The sequence below is a fragment of the Siniperca chuatsi genome, linkage group LG12 (assembly GCF_020085105.1).
Source record: "Siniperca chuatsi isolate FFG_IHB_CAS linkage group LG12, ASM2008510v1, whole genome shotgun sequence".
NCBI lineage: Eukaryota > Metazoa > Chordata > Actinopteri > Centrarchiformes > Sinipercidae > Siniperca > Siniperca chuatsi.
The window spans coordinates 29,129,584-29,150,937 of record NC_058053.1 but is presented as its reverse complement, the minus strand read 5'-3'; the positions used below and the strand labels follow the sequence as shown (position 1 = coordinate 29,150,937).

Genomic DNA, 21,354 nt, shown 5'->3' with positions numbered 1-21,354 from the left:
TCTGTAAATAACATTATAAAGAGTTCGGTCTCGACCTGCTCTGTAGGAAAAGTGCGATGAGATAACTTCTGTTATGGATTGGCGCTATATAAATAAATTGAACTGATTATGGAAAAACTTTTGTTTTAATGATATATTGATTTTGTGTAGTAATACAGCAGCATATTGCTGCCAACATAAGAATCATCTTAAAACATTGAGCATTTTAAAGTGTTTTCAGCAATACACTGCCATAATTATGAAATATATAAATAACAATTAACAATACTCATACTTGTTTTGTTAAATTCTGTTTGTTATAACGCATTTTAACAGCAGTCACATTAATATGAAATTAATGAAAAAAACCCACACAACATAAACTGGTAAAACAATCTATTGAGAACATTTTACATCTTAAAGTGAAAGTGCAAATATTAAAACTGTACAAAAACCAGGATATTTTTTACATTAACAAAATTCACATTTACAAGTTTTACGTCTCTTTTCCTGAACACACCAGCTGGTATTAAAAACTTTACATTGATATGATGTCACACACTAAAAACGTTTGCAGACTCTGTGAAACCTTTATAAAGACATAAAGACAGACAGTAATACTGACGGGTGGCTATTAACCTCAACTGTACAGAGAACCAGGCCTTTATTTCTACTTTACCTTGTTTTTCTTACAGAAATTCTGTTTCATTCTAAATTATTCAACTTTGCTGATTTTCCAATCGCTGTTAAGCTACCTTCAATAAAACTCACACTTCCTGCACAGATGTTTCACAGTAAAAGCCCTTTTCTGGTAGGCTTTTAATGTGAAATGAGCAGAAAGTTTATAAATGATAAAAACGGTAAAGTAGAAACGATTAGAATGAATTAGAGGTCAAATAGACTGTAAGTATAACATACTGATGGATTCAACATGTCAACAAGTCTGATTCAACACGAACCAGTTGAGTCTTCCAACTCCTTTATCTTCATCTTCATCTCCTCCTCTTCCTCTTTCACCTCCACCTGAAGCATGTTTACATCAACCAGAGCTGAGAACGAAACAGAGTTTATTACTTTATCTGACCGACTGAAAAATAATTGACCATTCGCTAACCACGACCCTCAAACAGTGACTGTCCAATCACAGTAACAAGGTACAACAGGTCTGTCAGCTGGCGTCTCTAAAAATCCGAAAACACACGAGCAAAATGCTAATGTTAGCATGTAACAAAGGTGTTACTGTCAAGGCCAAGAGTTAGCATTTCATTAGCTAACTACATTATTGTGTAGGAACTGTACTGGATGCTATCAGAGTTTAGCTTACATTAGTGCCTCTGTCCTAATCTTTATCTGATACGGGTACGTTTATATTAAAATATGAACAAGTATGTAGCTAAACAGCTAAACAGAGTTATGTTAGAACAAACTAATAGTCTGATGCCACATTTTACTTGATCACATGACTTGATAACATCACTTGAACACTTAGACTTATAACTAGCTCGACACTGCAACACATGATGCTTTTACCTGGAACCTGTTAGCTTTAGCCTCAGTCTGTTAGCATGATATCATGACTGTTAGCTGTAGCCTCAGTCTGTTAGCATGATACCATGACCTGGGACCTGTTAGCTTTAGCCTCAGTCTGTTAGCATGATACCATGATCTGGGACCTGTTAGCTTTAGCCTCAGTCTGTTAGCATGATATCATGACCTGTTAGCTTTAGCCTCAGTCTGTTAGCATGATATCATGACCTGTTAGCTTTAGCCTCAGTCTGTTAGCATGATATCATATATGTAGACATCACATGCAGATTTAAGATTCTTTTGGAAGTGGAAACATTAAAAAGTCAGCTGGTGATGAAGTTTTCAACCAAATCACGCAGTTAATGTTAGCTTAATTAGCCAGCTAGCTTCAGCTGATGAAGCCTGTTAGTGACAGTTTTCATTTCAGTAAAATCAACAGCCGTCAGTTAGAAATAAGAAGCTGTTAGGCTCAGCTTACTGTCAGGCTAATTCTCAGTCACTACATGAATGATTGTCATCCTCACTTCGGGCAGGAGAGCTGATGTTCTGCAGCTGGACGTTCTCTCTGTTCTGTAGAACCACCTGCTGGGTTCCTTCACAGAGCTGCTGCCCCTCGTCGAGCACCTGCTCTGGGCCCGACGCCCCCGCTGACTCCCCTACAGGAGTCTGGAGGAAGGAGGAGGGGGGGTGGGGAGGGAGGGGCTGGAGGATTCCCTGCCAGAAGAAACACATTTTATATTTAACATAAGCTTCAGCTCCAGCGCGACCGATCGTGAACTGACTGATTATTGATTAGTGTTTTTCTGACCTGCAGCTGAGCAAAGATCTTCGGCTGCAGAGAGGAGAGAGAAGCGAAGAGCTGAACAGCTTCAGGAGACAAAGAGTCACTGCCGTCCACATCTAGAGACACAAAGAGAGACTGAGGACCAAATATAAAGTATCTGGAGCTGGACGGGGTGGAGGTCTGAGGGACGGGATCAGTTTTAATGTGTTAGCCACTGTTGCTAGTCTCGGCTGCTAACAAAGAGTGGATTAATGTCTAATAGTACATTTCAGTGAATAAAACTGCAGAAAAACTTTATTTATTATTCAAGCGTTTCAGTGAAAGTCAAGTTTTAAAGCTGCATTAACTCGTTTTCTGTTTGTTTTCAGCAGAAGCCACAACTTCAACATGTTAAGCTTGTTTCCGCCTCCAGCAGCTACAGAGTCACATGACGCTTCGTCAGGAGGCGTGTCTGTGTCACATGACGCTTCGTCAGGAGGCGTGTCAGAGTCACATGACGCTTCATCAGGAGGCGTGTCTGTGTCACATGACGCTTCGTCAGGAGGCGTGTCAGAGTCACGTGACGCTTCATCAGGAGGCGTGTCAGAGTCACGTGACGCTTCGTCAGGAGGCGTGTCAGAGTCACATGACGCTTCGTCAGGAGGCGTGTCAGAGTCACATGACGCTTCGTCAGGAGGCGTGTCTGTGTCACATGACGCTTCGTCAGGAGGCGTGTCTGTGTCACATGACGCTTCGTCAGGAGGCGTGTCAGAGTCACATGACGCCGTCCAGGAGGCGTGTCAGAGTCACATGACGCTTCATCAGGAGGCGTGTCAGAGTCACATGACGCCGTCAGGAGGCGTGTCAGAGTCACATGACGCCGTCAGGAGGCGTGTCTGTGTCACATGACGCCGTCAGGAGGCGTGTCTGTGTCACATGGCGCGCTCGCCAGGAGGCGTGTCAGAGTCACATGACGCCGTCGTCAGGAGGCGTGTCTGTGTCACATGACGCCGTCAGGAGGCGTGTCAGAGTCACATGACGCTTCATCAGGAGGCGTGTCAGAGTCACATGACGCCGTCAGGAGGCGTGTCAGAGTCACATGACGCCGTCAGGGCGTGTCAGAGTCACATGGCGCCGTCGGGAGGCGTGTCAGAGTCACATGACGCCGTCAGGAGGCGTGTCTGTGTCACATGGCGCCGTCAGGAGGCGTGTCTGTGTCACATGACGCCGTCAGGAGGCGTGTCAGAGTCACATGACGCTTCGTCAGGAGGCGTGTCTGTGTCACATGACGCCGTCAGGAGGCGTGTCAGAGTCACATGACGCCGTCAGGAGGCGTGTCAGAGTCACATGACGCCGTCAGGAGGCGTGTCAGAGTCACATGACGCCGTCAGGAGGCGGCGTGTCTGTGTCTCCTGATGGACGTCAGTCCGGTCTTCTCTCCGTCAGCTCTGTGTTTGGTCTCCAGCAGCTGCTGAGGGAAACATCTGGCTCTTTAGCAGCTAGATGCTCCGCTACGTTCAGCAGCTGCTCTCTGCGTCTGGCTGCTGTTTGCTGCTCAGCAGGAAGCGTTCAGAGGCTTTTTACAGCTTCTTCTTCTCTGGCAGCGACGCTCTGAGAGCTGAGAGCGAACCAGAGCAGCAGCAGACGAACAGCGAGCTGAAACTGTGAAGCTCCGTGAAGCCGAGCTGCAGGTTCAGCTGCTTTAAGTATCTGCACAGTCATCAATCATACAAAGGTGAAGAAACAGAAACACAGAAATCTGTATATTAAAAATACAAGAGGGGCAGAGAGTCTGAAGTTTGGTATTCATAAAGATGAGATGAGACAACGCTAACATGCTGATGTTTAGCAGTTATGTTCACCATGTTAGCTTAGCATGTTAGAATGCTAACATTAGCTAGTTAGCAGTGAACACAGAGCGCAGCTGAGGCTGATGGGAGCGTCAGCAGCTCTGCAGGTGTTTGGTCAGAAACCAAAGTGTCGGACGCATTAACATGTCGACCTGATGGTGGCGCTAGATGGAAAGTCAGAGGATCAGCAGAGTTATTACAGTTCATCCTGAGGGGAGCGTGAACGATGTGCCGTCACCATGGAAACATCGACTGGAGCCACTTTAAAGTGCATTAATGTACTCGAACAACATGTTCCTGTTAGCCGCAACAGCTCAGATCTTTACTCAGTGCTTTCCTCCCAGCTGGTCTCTGTGCGGCTGTAACATCAGATCAATAAAGTTTGATTGTATCGTGTGTGTGCGTTACCTTCCGCGGCAGGAGTCAGCGTGAAAGTCTCCATCAGCGGGTCGCCGCTCTCGTCTGTCCACTGGGGGGAGACAGACTCACTTCAGACCACAGAAGAAGAAACTGTTTGGATCCTCAGCGTCAAAGCTACATAACTCTGCATCATCTAACTGCGGCCCGGTGACGGTCCGGCCAGCCGCCAGCCGCCGCGGTCCGGCCAGCCGCCAGCCGCGTCTCTACACACACCTTTCAAAGCTGGAGGCTGAATTCATTATTTATATCCTCATAGCAAACGTTTCTGAAAGCCGTGCTGTCAGGTGAATGTCCAAAAGGTTAAAAGAAAGCAAGAAGAAGAAGAAGAAGAAGAAGAAGAAGAAGAAGAAGAAGAAGAAGAAGAAGAAGAAGAAGAAGAAGAAGAAGAAGAAGAAGAAGAAGAAGAAGAGAAGAAGAAAGAAGAAGAAGAAGGAGAAGAAGAAACAACTTGTTGACTTCAGTCGAGTGTTAAAACTTTCTGGGAAGTTTCAGTTTGTTTGTTTATATCGAAAAACAAATAAAAACAGAAGAACGGAAGCTGTTCTGTTCCACACATCAACACATTTCTGATGGTGTGTGTGTGTGTGTGTGTGTGTGTGTGTGTGTGTGTGTGTGTGTGACCTCAGCGGTGGCGGTCAGCCCCAAGGCCTTCTGGGATTCGTGGATGTGGTTCTTGATGTCGTTGACGGTGGGGAAGAATCTCAGGTTGTGTCTCTCTGGAGGACCGTCGCTCCGAAACAGCTGCTCCTCCACGAAACGCCTGCACACACACACACACACAACCTCAACACACACACACACACACACACACACACACACACACAACCTCAACACACACACACACACACACACACACACACACAACCTCAACACACACACACACACACACACACAACCTCAACACACACACAACCTCTATACACACACACACACACACAACCTCTATACACACACACACAACCTCAACACACACACACAACCTCAACACACACACACACAACCTCAACACACACACACACACACACACACACACACACACAACCTCAACACACACACAACCTCTATACACACACACAACCTCAACACACACACAACCTCTATACACACACAACCTCAACACACACACAACCTCTATACACACACACACACACACACAACCTCAACACACACACACACACACAACCTCAACACACACACAACCTCTATACACACACACACACACAACCTCTATACACACACACACAACCTCAACACACACACACACACAACTCAACACACACACACACAACCTCAACACACACACACACACACACACACACACACACAACTCAACACACACACACAACCTCTATACACACACACAACCTCAACACACACACAACCTCTATACACACACAACCTCAACACACACACAACCTCTATACACACACACACACACACACACCTCAACACACACACACACACACAACCTCAACACACACACAACCTCTATACACACACACACACACACACAACCTCAACACACACACACACACACACACACACAAACAACCTCAACACACACACAACCTCTATACACACACACACACACACAACCTCAACACACACACACACACACAACCTCAACACACACACAACCTCTATACACACACACACACACACAACCTCAACACACACACACACACACACACACCTGCGGCTGTCCGTGTCACAGGTGCGAGTCCTACCTGAGCTGTTTGCGGACGCTGTACACCTGATGGTGCCCTGCGGCCACCAGCTGTCGGATCCTCTCAGCCACCCGAGGGTGGAGGCGAGACGGGACGACTCCTTCCTGGGGAGGAGGGAACTGTTAGCACGCTGCTAACACAGAGATGCTAACAACAAACTGTCATGTTCAAACAATCAATAATCAATAATCAGCTGTTCCTGATCTCCCTGCTGCTCCTCTGGGGACGAACCCTTCAGATGTTAATGACTCCATGAGCTTTCCTCTAGCGCCTCCTTCAGGACAGACTTTACATTACTGCTGAGGACCCCTGGATCCTCCTCAAGGAGCCCTGGATCCTCCTCAAGGACCCCTGGATCCCCCTCAAGGACCCCTGGATCCTCCTCAAGGACCCCTGGATCCTCCTCAAGGACCCCTGGAATCCCCTCAAGGACCCCTGGATCCTCCTCAAGGACCCCTGGATCCTCCTCAAGGACCCCTGGATCCCCCTCAAGGACCCCTGGATCCTCCTCAAGGACCCCTGGATCCCCCTCAAGGACCCCTGGAATCCCCTCAAGGACCCCTGGAATCCCGGCTCTCCTCCTGGACTTTCTAATAGCATCTAAACCTCAGTGTGTAGTTAATGTGCTAACAGCTGTCTCCTACCTGCTGTCCCGCCTCCTCCTCCTCCTCCTCCTCCTCCTCCTCCTCCTCCGGCTGTGTGGGGGGAGGGCGGAGGTCAGGAGGAGGCGGGGGGACGGGGGGCGTGTCCACAGTGTGATACAGGTGAGCTCTCTCTGTGGGGAGCTGCAGGTAAAACCTACGGAGAGAGAAACAGGTTGACATGACGACGTGAGTCCAGTAAACGCTGATCTGAAGTCTGAACCAGAACCAGGACTTCGGTTCTGCTGTAGGACCCTTTCTGTGACTCTATGCTTCCTCATCTCATGCCGCACGGCGGTGGTGTAACAGGTGAACGCAGCGAGTGGACGGACACGTCGTACCTGATGGCTCCTCCGGACTCCAGGTCCCGGCCCCGCAGACTCTGGAAGGCCTGCTCCTGCTGCCGTCTCACCGTCTTCCTGTCTGCCGTCGGCTCTGTGGGAACCCCGAACTCCGGAAACTTACGAACTTTCTTTATGTAGATCCTGGCACAGAACGACGCTCACGTTTCAGACACAAAAACACCTGCCGAGTCCGTCACTGTGTGCGTGTGTGTGTGTGTGCAGCTTACCTGGCCGGACAGGTGGCCTTGTACGCAGCGTGCTCAGAGCTCCTGTTCGGCTGCAGGCCTCTCCTGCGAGGTCCGAACTGACACTCCATCACGACCGCTCTGCTGCCTGAAACACAGTCACGGTGGACAGGACATCTGCAGCGCCGCAGGTATCCAGCAGGTGTACGCCGCCAGGTACGCTCGCATCGCATTTTATAAACAGCAAAGTAAAAACTCAAAGTACCTCGAACACCTGAGCAGTGTTTTACTGATCGAGTCCTTTCAGTCGAATCGCTCGGCTCAGTGAAGTTAATGTTCACAGTTTTCACAGACGACTTCGGTGAATTAACTTTCGTCCGGTTAGCCACTGAGCTAGCTAGCTAGCTTAACTACCAGCTAGCTTGGCAGGCTGCTGTAGCAGAACATCACCAGCATGTTACCGGCTGGTGTGTTAGCCGTTAGCTCGTCAGCCGCAGCAGCTTACCTCCGCTACGTCACCTAGCTTCTAGCGACTTCGCTGTCGCTTGTGTTTTCAACTCAACCAGTTTAACCTTCACTGATTTATTTAGCCAATTCGGCCGTTTCCTGACAGACGTGACCCGAACGTGGAGGCGAGATACATTTTGTGTTTTCCCACCTGTTTGCGGACGCGTACAGGAGGGAGAAATACATTTAGAATCTAACTTTTAAAATGTGTTTTAAATCGTGTTCACGTAGCATACGCAGACGGCAGAGCGGGACGCGTTCAGAAACTGAAAGTTAGAAAAGTCCAAAACAGATCAAATGTAGAAAAACATCATCAGACAGAAGTAAGCGGACCTGCGTTGACGAACGGGACGCCGTCGTAGGGGACGTACTGAGACTTCCACATGAGTCTGGTTGCTGGTTTGTCCACAGACGGAGACTGACGGGTCCCAAAGACGCATCCGGTCTGCTGCTTGTGGAGCAACAAGATGGCCTCCAGCTCCGCCTCCGAACAGCAGAACCCTCTGTAGGAATCTCCCAACTTCTGCTGGCACAACAGGACGTTGTCAACGTGTTTGACAGATTCACAATCAATAACAATCAATATGTTTGCGTTGGCACTGACCTGAGCGTGACGCAGCCTCAGAGCCCAGCAGGGGGCGCCGCAGGGCGCCGGCTTCACACGAGCAGGAACGTCCAGCCTGCCGAAACCAACAGACACCGTTACACGCTCAAACAAAGACGCAAACTCAACGCCTCGTTGCTGCATTTGAAGGAATTCTCCACCCAAACACATCTGCGAGCATCGAACCCTCGGCGGCCGCAGAACGAGAGAAGCAGTTCGGGGTTCAGGCCGTTTATCTTTCCGGTGCAACTAGTTTCACCGTTGGTACATTAAGAGAAAGTAACTCGTGAAACGCGTCGTCGAGTGTTAATCTCGTGAAGGCGTTCAGAGAAAACGGAGCCGACGGAGGAAACGCTGAGTCTGAGGCGGCTGCTCTGAAGGAGGAAGTTCAGACAAACGCTCGAGGCGTCAGGACGCAGAAAGACGAGAAGAAACGACGCGGAGATACGTTCGGACGCCTCCGCGGCGTCAGCAGTGACTCTAACATCTGAAGACATGAGGTCGTCTGAGTCAGCGTCTTTACCTGAGCTGCCTGTTTATTTTATTTCTTTATATTTCGTCTTTCACTGCGGTGTTTTATTTCTCCTGTTGTGAAGCACTTTGTTTTGATAAGTGTAAAAAAGTATAAATAAAGTTTTATTATTATTATTATTATTACCTGTCCAGGACTGCAGACGACTACAGCTGTTAATTAAAGTGCACTGTCCCTTTAAATAAGCCGATGACTAACAACACGCAGACTTCCTGACTTCCTGCTTCTTACAGTGCTGCTGTGCAGGTACGGGGGCGCGCCGACACGTGTCCCGTCACGTGACCACGCATTTATAACTTCACAGATTGCAGTTTTCACCAGCCAGCCGTGACAAACACACATCATGTGATCACTTCCTGAACGAGTGACCGATGAGTGAAGTGGATTGTGGGATACTGAGGACTGCTGTGATGTATTTGCCCTCTGAAGGAGGCGGAGCCTGAAACGGGTGTGACAACCTGACGCCTGCGGCCTGCTCGCTGGGACGTCGGCTGCTGCTGCTGCGGCTGGAGTCGGTTACCGTGGTTACTGGGATGTTAACAACAGCGCCTGCACACACATTGACAAACACAAAGCTACAATTAGCTTCTAATTAGCACCGTCCTCCCCCTCCAATCAGAATCCTCCACAGCTCCAGTACCTGCCGGGCTACTGGAGAGCACAGCCAGCTGGGACCCCGAGAGCTGATTGGACGGGATGACCAACGCCTCTCTGCTCTCTGATTGGCCTGCCACGATCACCTGACACAAAACGCAGAAAAACACTCTCATTTCAAAAAAGAATCTATAAACAGAAGCAAATGAATTAAATATCAGAATCACTCTCACCGCGCGTTCACCGGGCCGCGTCTGACCGCGCTGCTCCACGACGATCAGCTGATTCCGACACGCCGCTGTGGGCGGAGCCAGCAGCTGCGATGTCACCCAGGTGTCAGCAGCTGGACCGGAGGGGGCGGGACCGGCTGCGGGAGGGGCGGGGCCTAGCGCAGCACCTGTTTCAGGAGAGGCGAGGGAGGAGTCAGAGCCGAGCGTCAGGTCTGATCCAGGATCTGCAGACTGGAGTGAAAAAGTAACAATCAGTCCATCCACAAAAAATGTATCAAATTATTAAGATTAGCTTAAAGCACACAAGCCGAATTTACCAAAACACCAAACTGCTTTAGAAAAATCTGACAACTTTTATTTCCTGAGGTGTGTTTTCGCTAAAACACAGAAAAGAAACAAAATTACCAGATTTGTAAGGGGAGTTTTGCTGGCTTTGTAGCCGTAATGAGACACTTAGCATGTTTAGCCTAGCTTAGCACAAAGACTGGAAGCCAGATTTGTAAGGGTTTGGGATTTGCACCGATATGTGGGCGAGTTTTTGTATTAGCCCGGTTTCATTAAAGGGTGTTTCCTCTTGAAAAGAACTGGAAGAGGTTTCCTTGTCTGCCGGCTGACTCAACCTGCTGAACTTCGTCCGATATACAGTCTAATATATTTTCATTTTGAGGGAAAATGAACTGAAACACCTACAAACTGACAAACAGTGAAGTGTTCATGAGGTAAGCTTCAGACACTTCACTATCTTCTGTTCCTTCAAGTCATTTAACTACGAGCTTTTCACTTTTCTCATCATCTAAACCTCGAAGTCTAAACTGTGCTTCAGTCTTCCTGCCGACATGAATCTGAATCCCTCTGGACCCCCCTCCTGAGGTGGCCTAAGAGACCAGATCTGGACCCAGATCAGGTCACAGACCGCGCTCGGGCCACGTGGAGTCAGTCTGACTCACCTGTTCAGGTCCGGGACCGCTGACGTCACTGTTCCTGTCGGGCTCCGTCTCCATGGCAACCGAGTCAGATGTCCGTGTGACATCACCACCTTCGTTCGGGAAGAAAAAAAACACGCGACGTTCACTATCGATTAATCGACTAACTGTTCGGTCAGTGAACGTCAAAAAGCGCCGAACGCCACCAGAAGCTGTCGGCTTTATCTGACCAACATAGTTCAGGCTCGTAACGTCACGCGGGGCCGATAAAAAGCTTCTGAAAACTTCAGACTTTCATTATAAATAGTTTATTTTAAAACTTGGTCTGAACGCTGCATGGTGCCGAGTCTGATCCGTTTACAGATGGATAAATCAAATAATCATTTAAATGAAGCAACATGAACAACAGTGCTTTAACTTTAACTTGGCTGTTTTAACATGAGGCGCTTTAACTGTCACATGAAATAAACTAATTGTTGTTAATAACAAATGAGCAAGTAACTGCTGATAATCGGTATCATGTTTTCTTTTATCAATTATTTTATCAACTGATTCCCGTTTAGTGAACTTTGCACTTAATTTATGCCGTAAAACCCGCTTTTAAGCTGAGAAAATGAGCTTAAAATCAAACACTGAACGCTTCTGTTGCTCCGCCATGTTGGGCCGGCATGTTAGCATAAAGCTAGCAGTGAGCTGAGTTACGCCGCTCATCCGGGTTCCGCCGCTTAACGGCGGCAGTTAGCGTCGCGCTAGCCGCCGTTAGCGTCGCGCTAGCCGGCGTTAGCCTCTCTGTGCCGCGCGCAGCCTGAGGGCGACGGGCTGAAACATCTGCGCGAGCCAGGAAAACGAAAACGAGTCTACTCGACCTCGTCTTCAGTCTGCCGCCTCCCTCCACTTCCGCTCACCGAGGCTCGGCTGCGGCTGTTTGACCCTCCGAGGACACCGTGGTTTGGCTTCAAATCCAAAACATGTTATAAATAGCAGCCTATAATGATTATAAACCGGATTAATCCACGCTGAGTTTGGCACATTAAGTCACCTATACCACATATCCGATGATTTATGATGCCTCACACACCAGTGCCTCAAAAATTACGATTCAAGAATTTCACACCAAACTCCATTCAAAATATCTGATATTTTCCAACCACCAGGTGAACCAAGCCTTGTAGCCAACACGTAGAAGAGGTTAGACATGTTAAGGATCTAATTTCCAATTATATTCAAGAATGTCTCTCCAAACTGCGTTTAATAATCTGACAGTTTATTCCCATTTACCACCAAATGCAGACGCCTCAGATACATTTGAAAACAAGGAACTGATTAGGATGCACTCCGTTATTTTGTCCTGTATTTTTATATTTTTGTTGTTGCTTCCAGCTGCTGGTATTGTTAATCCGTTCCTTTATGTGGATGTGTATGTTTGTCCTTCTGTAATAATAAAACCAATACTTCATATTCAGTGATGCTTAAAAATAATGTCAAACCAAACTCCGTTTAAAAAATCTGGCAGTACAACATTTTCCTGCTTACCACCAAATGTGCACACCCTGTAGATAACAGCTATAATAGCTTACCAACAGGAAGGATCCACTATTCAATTCGGCATGTGTCTGCGTGTGTTAACTACTACAGAGACGCAGTACTGATGCAGACTTTAAACTGAAAGTATTAACCGAAGCTCATGCATTTTACTGCTTCAGTCTTCTACCATTATTGTTATTATTAATACTACTGCCGCTACTACAAGCACCACAAGTACCACTTTCTAATTTACAGTAAAGTAAAAGTAAGCATCACACCAGACGATACAGCAGAAAACTGTAAATAAAACACGTGGACACGCTGGATCCTCTGAACTTTATTCAGTGATGAACTTGAGCTTGTGGTATTTTTATGTTTCCTCTGCGTGGATTTACAACATGTTGGGATGAAACTCTTTGTATGAACCACCAAAGTTGATTTATAATCTGTAGGACTGTACAGCATGCTTTGTGTGAGTGCTGCGTGTTAACAGTAAGAAGGATTGTGACTTTCGAGCTTGCAGAATACAACACTATCAGTACACAGCTGTGGTAATTGGTCCCATATGAAAGTATACAATGTGTAATAATGTATTCAGAGTACTTACACTAAAGTCAAAACTATCATACATAAATACACGTGGATAACCAAAGAAATACACAGCATATTCAACAACAGACAGGGAAACTCAAACGTCCCAGAATCACCAGGAACCAGAGGACAAACAGCAGTTAAACTAAATATTATGGGCTTTTATCTACAATATACACTGTTAGCCGTGGCAGAAACTCCCCATCCTGCGTCTGTACTGTCGAAAATATGATACAGTAACTCGGATATGATCGAGCAGAGATAAAAAACAGCTTCTGACAGCTAGAGACATCAGAAATAATATAAATAACATTTAAGCGGTGTGATATTTCATGCAGGAGGCTAAACTATGAATCCTAGTAATACAGATGATGTGTAGATGCTATTTATTGAGCATTATGATAACTATATAAGCTACAGTAAATGACTTTAAAGGGGTAACTCACCATTATAGACGTTTTCTGGCACATTTTCAGTTCAGCGTTAGCATTATCAGCGAGACAAACGTTCACCCTGAACTGATTTTGGCCGTTTCCACCCTGAACCGGTTAGCAGAAGGCTAAATAGGAGGAGTGGTCGCGTATAAAGTCAAAGCAAAGACACGAGCGGCGCAAATACAGCGCGAGTTGAAAATGTTTCTGCTTAAGTTAAAAATTCAAGCTAATTCCAGTCCATAACAGCGAGTTCAGGTTGCAGCGTCTATCGTTTTTACAACCAATCTGACGAAAGCCTCAACGGCTGCGTTCCCATGGAAACCGCGCTCCCGCGGGTCCCGCCAAATATGGCAGCTACAGTAGTTTGGAAAATAGCGATACGGGGCGCTGAATTTGATGAATTTACTGTTGATCAGACCACAAGAAGACAAGAATTAGCTAGCTAGCGTGCTATAACTGCATGTTCAGTGGGGAGTTGTGGGAAACGCTCCTTCTGAAGCACTATGAGTTTACAGTTTGAGGCTGTATTACGTGTTTTATTAGCTTATCATTTATAAAGTTATAACTGGCAGGTGAGACAGTCCTTCACGATAATAATGAGTTTAGCCTGTATAGCTAGCTGTTACTGTGACAGGAAGTCGCCTCCTTTCTCAGCTTATTTGAATGCAGCCACTTCAAAGACTTTAGTAATGTTAGCTTGTTGGCACGAGAGCAACTGAAGTGACGTAATTCAGTTTGTGCGTCAGTCTTAGCGCTCATGAAGCGCAGGTTTTCCACTGCGGTCAAACTCGCTGTTTTTGATAGAGACTGGCTGGGGGGTTCAACTGTTCACATAAACTACGCGCCCATCTTGTAGCTTTAATAGGTATAGATGACTATCTCTACCACGAAGCGCGTGAGCGCGGTTTCCACGGGAACACAGCCGTCGAGCATTCGTCATGCGGGAGTGGGCGTGGCTTCATCTAAAGTTGGTTGGGAAAACGATAGACTGAACACAAACACACTCTTTTCATACGTTGCTAGCTAGCTAAAGCCAGTATCTGTGATATCGGACATTGGCTGTTTGGGGTTAATAAACACTGCAAAAACACTCCGGAGGCCTTGAATGATGGAAGCTGAAAATTTGTTTTGTACTCAGTCTGAACACACCTGAAGTTCTCAAATCCTTCTCGGATACCGTGAAGCCTAAATGTTAAATAGAAGCTTCCAGAGCAGGGCTAGCTAAGCCAACTCTAGCTAAACCTGAACTAGCTAGCTAAACCAGGTCGAGGTGACAACCTAGAGGTAAATTCTGATTGTGGGAAATAATTGTTTGACCAGTTATCTATTGATTAAGTCATCCCTGGTTCCAGACAAGTTAGCATCCTGGTACTAGAGTACAGTTATAACCTTCTGGTTGTAGCGTTAGCCTCCTAAACCAGTAACTGTCTGAGATCTACACTTAGCCCTGGTTCCAGAGTACAGTTAGCTCTGGGCTAAGTCACGCGTGTCTGCCTTCACAAATTTCATGATGAAAAATAATAAAATAATTCTCAGGGCACATCCGTATGTACACATTAGCATATCTAAAAACAGTACAAACAGTAGAAAATACAAAAATAACAAAACGGAAATACATTTTAGAAGGCATCGTAAAATACAATAAAGGTAAAATAACAGTGTGGGTGAGGAATAGGAAGGGAAAAAACATCATTGTTATTTTGCTCCCTAATTCGCGTGAAAACTAATCTGAAATTTAGGACAATAAACAGGAAAATAAAATAAAATCCAGATTTTAAAAAAGTGCAAGAAATAAAGTGCGTAAGGCTTACTAAATGTGAATAAGTTAACTTATTGTAGTCACACATTTAAAAGAGCAGTTACGTGTGTGTCACATACATACATATAGAAATCTAAGATATTACAACTTGGCATTTATAAAATCAGCCTTTCGAAAAAAAACATTTCAAATGTTCAATGAAATGTAACTTTCAATTAACAGTCACTTTGTTATAAAAAACCCCAACAAAAAATAGAAATAAAAGAAGAAAGTGGAGTGACAACAATTTGTTAATTCAATCCTAGTTCATTATCTCACCAATTTCTCCTGTTTCTTTTGTTTATAAACATGTCACACCAAACTCTATCAAAAAAATCTGACATTTTATAAATGTTCTACTACAACTACTACTACTACTAAATGTATATAGGCCTACCTTGTAAATAATAACGTAGAAATATAAATTATAAGGATCCACTTTTCAAACGGCATGTCTCATACACCGAGCATCACTTGTTTGGATTTAATTCAAACTTAAAGTACTAATTTTCAGCGTCGTCACACCTGGCGGACGGCAAGCAGGTTGGGCCAGTTTATACTGTGGTTTTATGCTAATATAAGTGCTGTGGATCATTTATAAACTAAATTTACTAGACCAACTCTGCATGTTGGCGACCCATAGTGTCAACGAGTGGTAACTGCTTCTTTCGAGGGCTGCATTATAATGAGACAGCGTTTACAGGAAAGTCCGAACAGGAGCATCTTAATTCACAATTTTACTTACTTTCTAACACACTGTCAGACGTTGTTAGACCATCAGACAAGCATTTTGTTTGAAGCATACTGAGACCTTTAGATTGTACCCTTGTACCTAATAAACTGGTAACTCAGTGTTGGATTGAGCCCTGTCTTAAATCTACAATCAAAACCCAACTGACTGGATGGATTGGTGACTAACACAATACAACATGTAAATAAGACAGCTTTGGAGTTGTTCAAAGGCCTATTTTGTCCGTTGGATCAAATCTGTCCTTCACCTTCTTTCTTCTGACGGTTCAGTCAGATTTTCCTCTCATCTTTCTTTATATTCTGAAGGTACCTGAGGAGGTTGTACTTGGCGGAGGTTACGCAGGTGACAAGGCTGATGGTTTGATAAACTGCAGGAATGTGGCTTATCTCTCCTTTCATTTCTTCTGCTTTCTCCAAATGTTCCGTCTTTTTCTTTTCGACTTCCTCTGTCCTTCCAGCCCTAACATGGCGATTGAGACTACTTCATAAAAGAAAGTGCAAATTAGAAGAATAAAGATCCTCCAACAGTAATGTTGTCAATCTGTTGATAAATCTGAGCCAAATACATTGTCAACAGGAGGAGGCATCATGAGCTGACTGCATAGCTAGAGTTAAGGTTTAAAGCAAAAACGGCTCCTCAAATCATACAAACCACTGTACAAAGACACAGAAAACAAACAGAATTTCTTAGATTAGTGTCACTGTTACTATTGTAATTGCACGAGGTGTCCTTTATATGGTTTGTTAATTCCCTAAATAACACTAACTTTGTTTAAAGTGCTTTAAAAAATATGACTACTGACTTGACACAATCCTCTCCAGTCACACTGACTAGCCACTGAACACTTCTACTAGCCACAAGCTGAATCATAGCAGGAACCCAAATATCTATCAGAAAGGAGCTTCCTTAACCTCGCTATCAACTAAAAGAGATTTTGAAGTCTTGGTCACTTTCAATCCTCAGGTAAGATTAAGGCCATACACAAAAGAAACTGGCCACATCCACTAACCACAAGACTAGTCACAACAGGGGCCATCTAGAAATCAGGGAATCCCCTCACTTCACCAGCGACAGGAAGAGATTTTGCATTTTGGGCAATTATAGTCCTCAGATAGGGTCAACGCCACACCTGCCAACCACTGGCCACACCCACTAGCCACATAATGAGTCCAATGAGTTTTGGGCTTCAGGGCAATTTTGTTACCCAGGTAGGGTCAAGGCCACACCTGTGAACAACTGGCCATACCCACTAGCCACAAGACTAGTTGCAACAGGAGCCAATCATCTAGAGGTTAGGGAATTCCCTCACTTCACCACCAACACAAATATATTTTGGACATCATGGGCAATTGCGCTACACAAGGTTAAAAGTCCGAGGTCAAATGGTCACAGGACTGGGCCAATCGGCAACAATCCTTCAAAAAAGTGTCCATCAAGAAAATGTAGATCCAACAAGAAATCCAAACCCCAAATCTCTGTTTTGAAATTTCATAAACAGTTCCTATAGTCTGTTGGATTTCATGTCCGGTGACTTCTGTCAAAAAACTTCAACAAATCAACGCTGCGGCCTGGGAGCATTTTATTATGGGCCATTTCATGTGCCTCGATTTAGCGTTAGGTTCAGTTTAGTGCTGGGGAGGCTGAATGGTGCGGCAGACAGTGATCTCCATTTTCCACAACAAAAGAGAAGGAAGGCAAAGAAGTGAAAAAATTAATCTGCTCACCTTTAAGAAAAGACAAGAAAACTTTTAATCAAACAACTTTAGAAGCATGTCATTCCATCAGGCTCAGAAGTTGTAGTCGCCGTGGCTCCACCTCCTACCAAAAAGACAGCCATGCTGGATTTTGACTGATTGATTTTGGGGATGCCAATGCTTCCTGCTCTATGAAGACCGGAAGAGATATGGGTCTGGCTGTTGTTACTGCCACTGGTGTTGAACTCAAAGTCTGGGTCAAGAGCTGTATCTGTGGAAACAACCAATGAGGCTGGACGCCATTTTTTCAGGGTGTATGGAGTCTTGACACGACGTTTTATTTTCTCTCCTGATGCGCTCAAACTGCCGTTATCTGTCAGAGAAACATCATCTGTGGAGAAGAGGAAACAATATAATTAGAAAACAGATAGGTGTATTTACACCTTTAGAGAATTAAGATCACAGGTACATTGTATGAGTGGTGTCAAAAAATGTTGCTGTAGGAGCTTGTACTGTTTCTGCAGACCTCTACGTCTAGTTTAGACTTTAAATGTGATGCGAAAACACAGCTAATAAGATCATTTCCTCCCCACTGGACTTTGGCTCTCTGCTCCCTCAAAGGTCAACACTGTCTTGAAGCGAAAGCTCTGTGCAGATATACTTTGCTTCTACGAGGGAATGGTCTGATCACTGCAATGTTGAGAGGGTCCTCACCTGTACCGCTGTCTAGGGTAACAGAGACACCGCAGTGAATAGTGAGGACAGCTCTCTACCCTCCATCCATGAGATCTACCATGACAGATGTTAACGAAAATAGAAGTAGTAGTTGATTAAATGTTTTGTTTTGCTGGACAATCCGACCGATTGACAATTTAGGCCCTGTTACATGGGGAATGGGGATTCATGCCTGCAGAGTAACATAAAGTTGTTTGATAACCATGTAGCCGTGTTTCAATCCTATGTGGGTGCTCGTAAATGAAGAAATTATTGAAGAAATAGGGAGTAGCATGACCTCTGTGATTCAGTAAGCTCCACTGAATGAACAGCAGTGTGCTAAAAAACAAAAGTAATACAAAGTCAAATAACAATCAGTTCTTAAACATTTAATCTTGACTCACCTGAAGAGATGCAGGATGAGGACAGATCCAGGGAACAAGGACGCTCAGGCCTCTTGGCTTTGGCCGGTCCCATCTGGGGCCGCAGCAGACCTAGAGTTTGTGGATCTAAGGCTAGACTTTGTAGAGCTGCAGGTTCTGGAGTTGAAGCTTCTGCTGTGGTTTCTGAATCTTGGGATTCCAAAGATGGAATTTCTGGAGCTGGATTTTCTGAGGCTGGAACCTCTAAAGGTGAAGCTTTTGGATCCACAACTGGAGCTTCTAGGACTGGAGCTTCTGGGTCTGAGGCTGGAGCTTTTAGGGCTTGAATTTCTGGACCTAGCACTTCTGAAGCTTTTGCTGAGCTTGGAGCTGAGCCAGAATCTGGATCTCTGCAGCCTGGGACCAGTGCAGTCGCAGTAGATTGGACCAGATGAGCCTTTGGGCTTCTGGTGGTTTGAGTGGTCAGTACTGGTTCTGCAAAAAGGGCTCTCTGGACACATGGGCCTGTATCTGAGCCTTGACTTCTATCCTGGCCAGTGAGAGGGGCCTGTGGTGTTGAGGCATGGCCAGATGTAGATCGTCCTGCTGGACCAGAAAGAAGAATTTTATTTTCCAGATTTGAAACTGGAGCAGTAGCAGGGGATCCACTGATCTGCTGACTTGCCGGGTGTGACCCAAGTTTAGGACTGTTGACGCCCCTACCCTGACTGACCCCTGAACTAATTATCCTTTCAGGTTCAACCTCTAAAACCTGGATCTTGACATCTGATCCCAATGCTATCCTATTGTTGTTGTTGTTGGAGTTTGAGCCTCGTCCCATCAGGATGTTTCCAGGTCGTGACTGATGATGATGATGCATATGAGGAAGGGGTTCGCTCTCATCAGGCGGCTGTTCTCTTCTCAGCAGTGGTTCATGTTCATCAGGACTGGAGTTGAGCAGATTCATACGGTTGTCCTCTCCTCCGATTATCCCTCCCTCCATCTTGTCCTCCTCCTCCAGCTGCGGCCCTGCCAGATTTGTTCGACCTCCGCCTATCACACCATTCGTCACCAGGGTGGGGACTCCCGCACTGTAGCCATTGGCGACCACCATTATCGGGTGGACTCGGTTCCCAGTTTCAACACTGCCTTTCGTGCTGGTGTTGTTAGTCACCGTGGTTACCAGGTGGGGCTCTACAGCTGTGGCAACTGTTACCGTGTTCATCTTAGCAACACCTGTTTCCACCTGAAATACAGTACATTCTGGATTAGTGATGCAATTAAAATAACAATTTTGTAATAATCTGTTGCCTCAAACTTGCACACTGAGGACTTGAACTTGAACTAGGCTAGCTTGACCTTGTTTCACAATTTAAATTATTCACTGAGGGAAACCCATGGTTGAGAGTTCACACTTGAAACATCTTCATAGTCACATTTACTCTGGGTGGTGGCCCTGGATCAGTTTTGGAGCAAAATGCCCCCTAAACAACTTTCTTATAAGAAAGATATACACCCAATATGGCGATGCTACACTGGCAGCTAAAGTTAATGGAGTCATAGATTCCCCAGCTCCTACAACTAGAAACCAAAATGGGCAGGGTGGGTCAAGTTGGAAAGGGGCACACAGAATCCAGAGGACCCGCTTCCCTTGCACAATCATGGTGATATTTCACAACTTCAGTAATCGCCATAGAATGGATGCAGCAAGACGACATCCGTTATGTCCTCCAGAACACACACAGGGCTTCAGTACCATCATCTACCCATGCTGCTGTCTTCATAATGGTGAATAAGTCTACAAAAAGTGACTGATAATCAAAGATAAATTTTGGGTGGATCAGTCTAACCCGATCCAATCAGATCCTACTGTACCTGTCTGTGGTTTGACTTGAGCTTTCCTAGCTTAAGTCGAGAAGAGGCCGAGGTGGTCTCCTTGGTTTTGGGGAGAAAGTGGAGGCTGGTGGGCCTCTGGGGCAGGTTCTGCTGTTTGGGGAGGGGGTGGATGGAGGAGAAGGGAGGGGTATCAACCCCAGCAACACCCCCCAGTTCAGGAGTCAGCACAGAATTTTTAGCCTAGAGGAATCACAGGAACAGATCTCCGGTTACCATGTACATCCAATAGCAGCCACATAAGCAATTCAGCGAGGTATAAGTAGTACTGAACCTTTGTCGTGTATTCAGTAGTAATAATACCTCATTAATGTGTATTAACAGTAGTAGTACCTCAGCAGTTTGTAGGATTTGATGGTACAGCAGGTTGGTAGTTTGTTGCTCTGTTGAACCGAACTGTTTCTGTGAATGTTCCATCAAGTTTTCATCAGAACTTTCCCTCAAGTTCTTATCAACCTGTAGAGACAGAAACATGTTGACAGATGTTGATATATTAACGATGTGTGTAGACTGATCTGAAGTTGGCTCACAGGGAGAAACTACAAAAATAACAAGAAATTATAAGTAAAGACCTCTTTGGCGTTGAATTTGGAGGCCTCCAGGTCTTCTTCTGTCAGCTGCAGGCAGACTGGGACACTGGGCACAGCGCCACCTGGAGGACAGCAGGGGCAGTTACAGCACTTAATGAGGACACATCCACAGCAATTCAGATAAATGTCAAAATTCTAATTACTTGTCAAATGTATATCTGTCCATGCTGGCTTTTT

At 45.6% G+C, this 21,354-nt stretch overlaps 2 protein-coding genes across 5 annotated transcripts in view; both read right to left on the bottom strand.

The window, feature by feature from the left end:
• Positions 1-360: 360 nt before the first annotated feature.
• carf (calcium responsive transcription factor) lies at positions 361-11,829 on the bottom strand. 4 transcript variants are annotated; one of them, XM_044216178.1, is made up of 16 exons: positions 11,693-11,829; positions 10,851-10,939; positions 9,907-10,134; positions 9,720-9,819; positions 9,538-9,628; positions 8,548-8,623; positions 8,277-8,466; positions 7,479-7,584; positions 7,249-7,392; positions 6,911-7,064; positions 6,267-6,370; positions 5,161-5,299; positions 4,528-4,588; positions 2,315-2,406; positions 2,031-2,220; positions 361-1,028 (listed from the first exon to the last, which is right to left on the bottom strand). In XM_044216178.1, exons 2-16 carry the CDS (start codon positions 10,902-10,904, stop codon positions 928-930), a joined length of 1,830 nt encoding a protein of 609 aa, XP_044072113.1. In that variant the 5' UTR covers positions 10,905-10,939; positions 11,693-11,829; the 3' UTR covers positions 361-927. The 4 variants fall into 4 exon arrangements, 2 of the variants coding, with proteins under 2 accessions (XP_044072113.1, XP_044072114.1); XR_006380081.1 differs by having other exon boundaries at positions 887-1,028; positions 2,315-2,338; positions 10,851-11,725; XR_006380082.1 differs by having other exon boundaries at positions 889-1,028; positions 1,985-2,220; positions 2,315-2,338; positions 10,851-11,725.
• An 838-nt stretch (positions 11,830-12,667) lies between these two features.
• Positions 12,668-21,354, bottom strand: part of LOC122885291 (bone morphogenetic protein receptor type-2-like) — a 37,445-nt gene continuing 28,758 nt past the window's right edge. The window contains exons 15-19 of the mRNA XM_044216174.1: positions 21,160-21,239; positions 20,921-21,043; positions 20,570-20,770; positions 18,737-19,940; positions 12,668-18,009 (exon numbers count right to left, since the gene is read on the bottom strand). Of these exons, the coding sequence (XP_044072109.1) occupies positions 17,687-18,009; positions 18,737-19,940; positions 20,570-20,770; positions 20,921-21,043; positions 21,160-21,239 (1,931 nt within the window). The 3' untranslated portion in view covers positions 12,668-17,686. The remainder of the gene's footprint in view (positions 18,010-18,736; positions 19,941-20,569; positions 20,771-20,920; positions 21,044-21,159; positions 21,240-21,354) is intronic.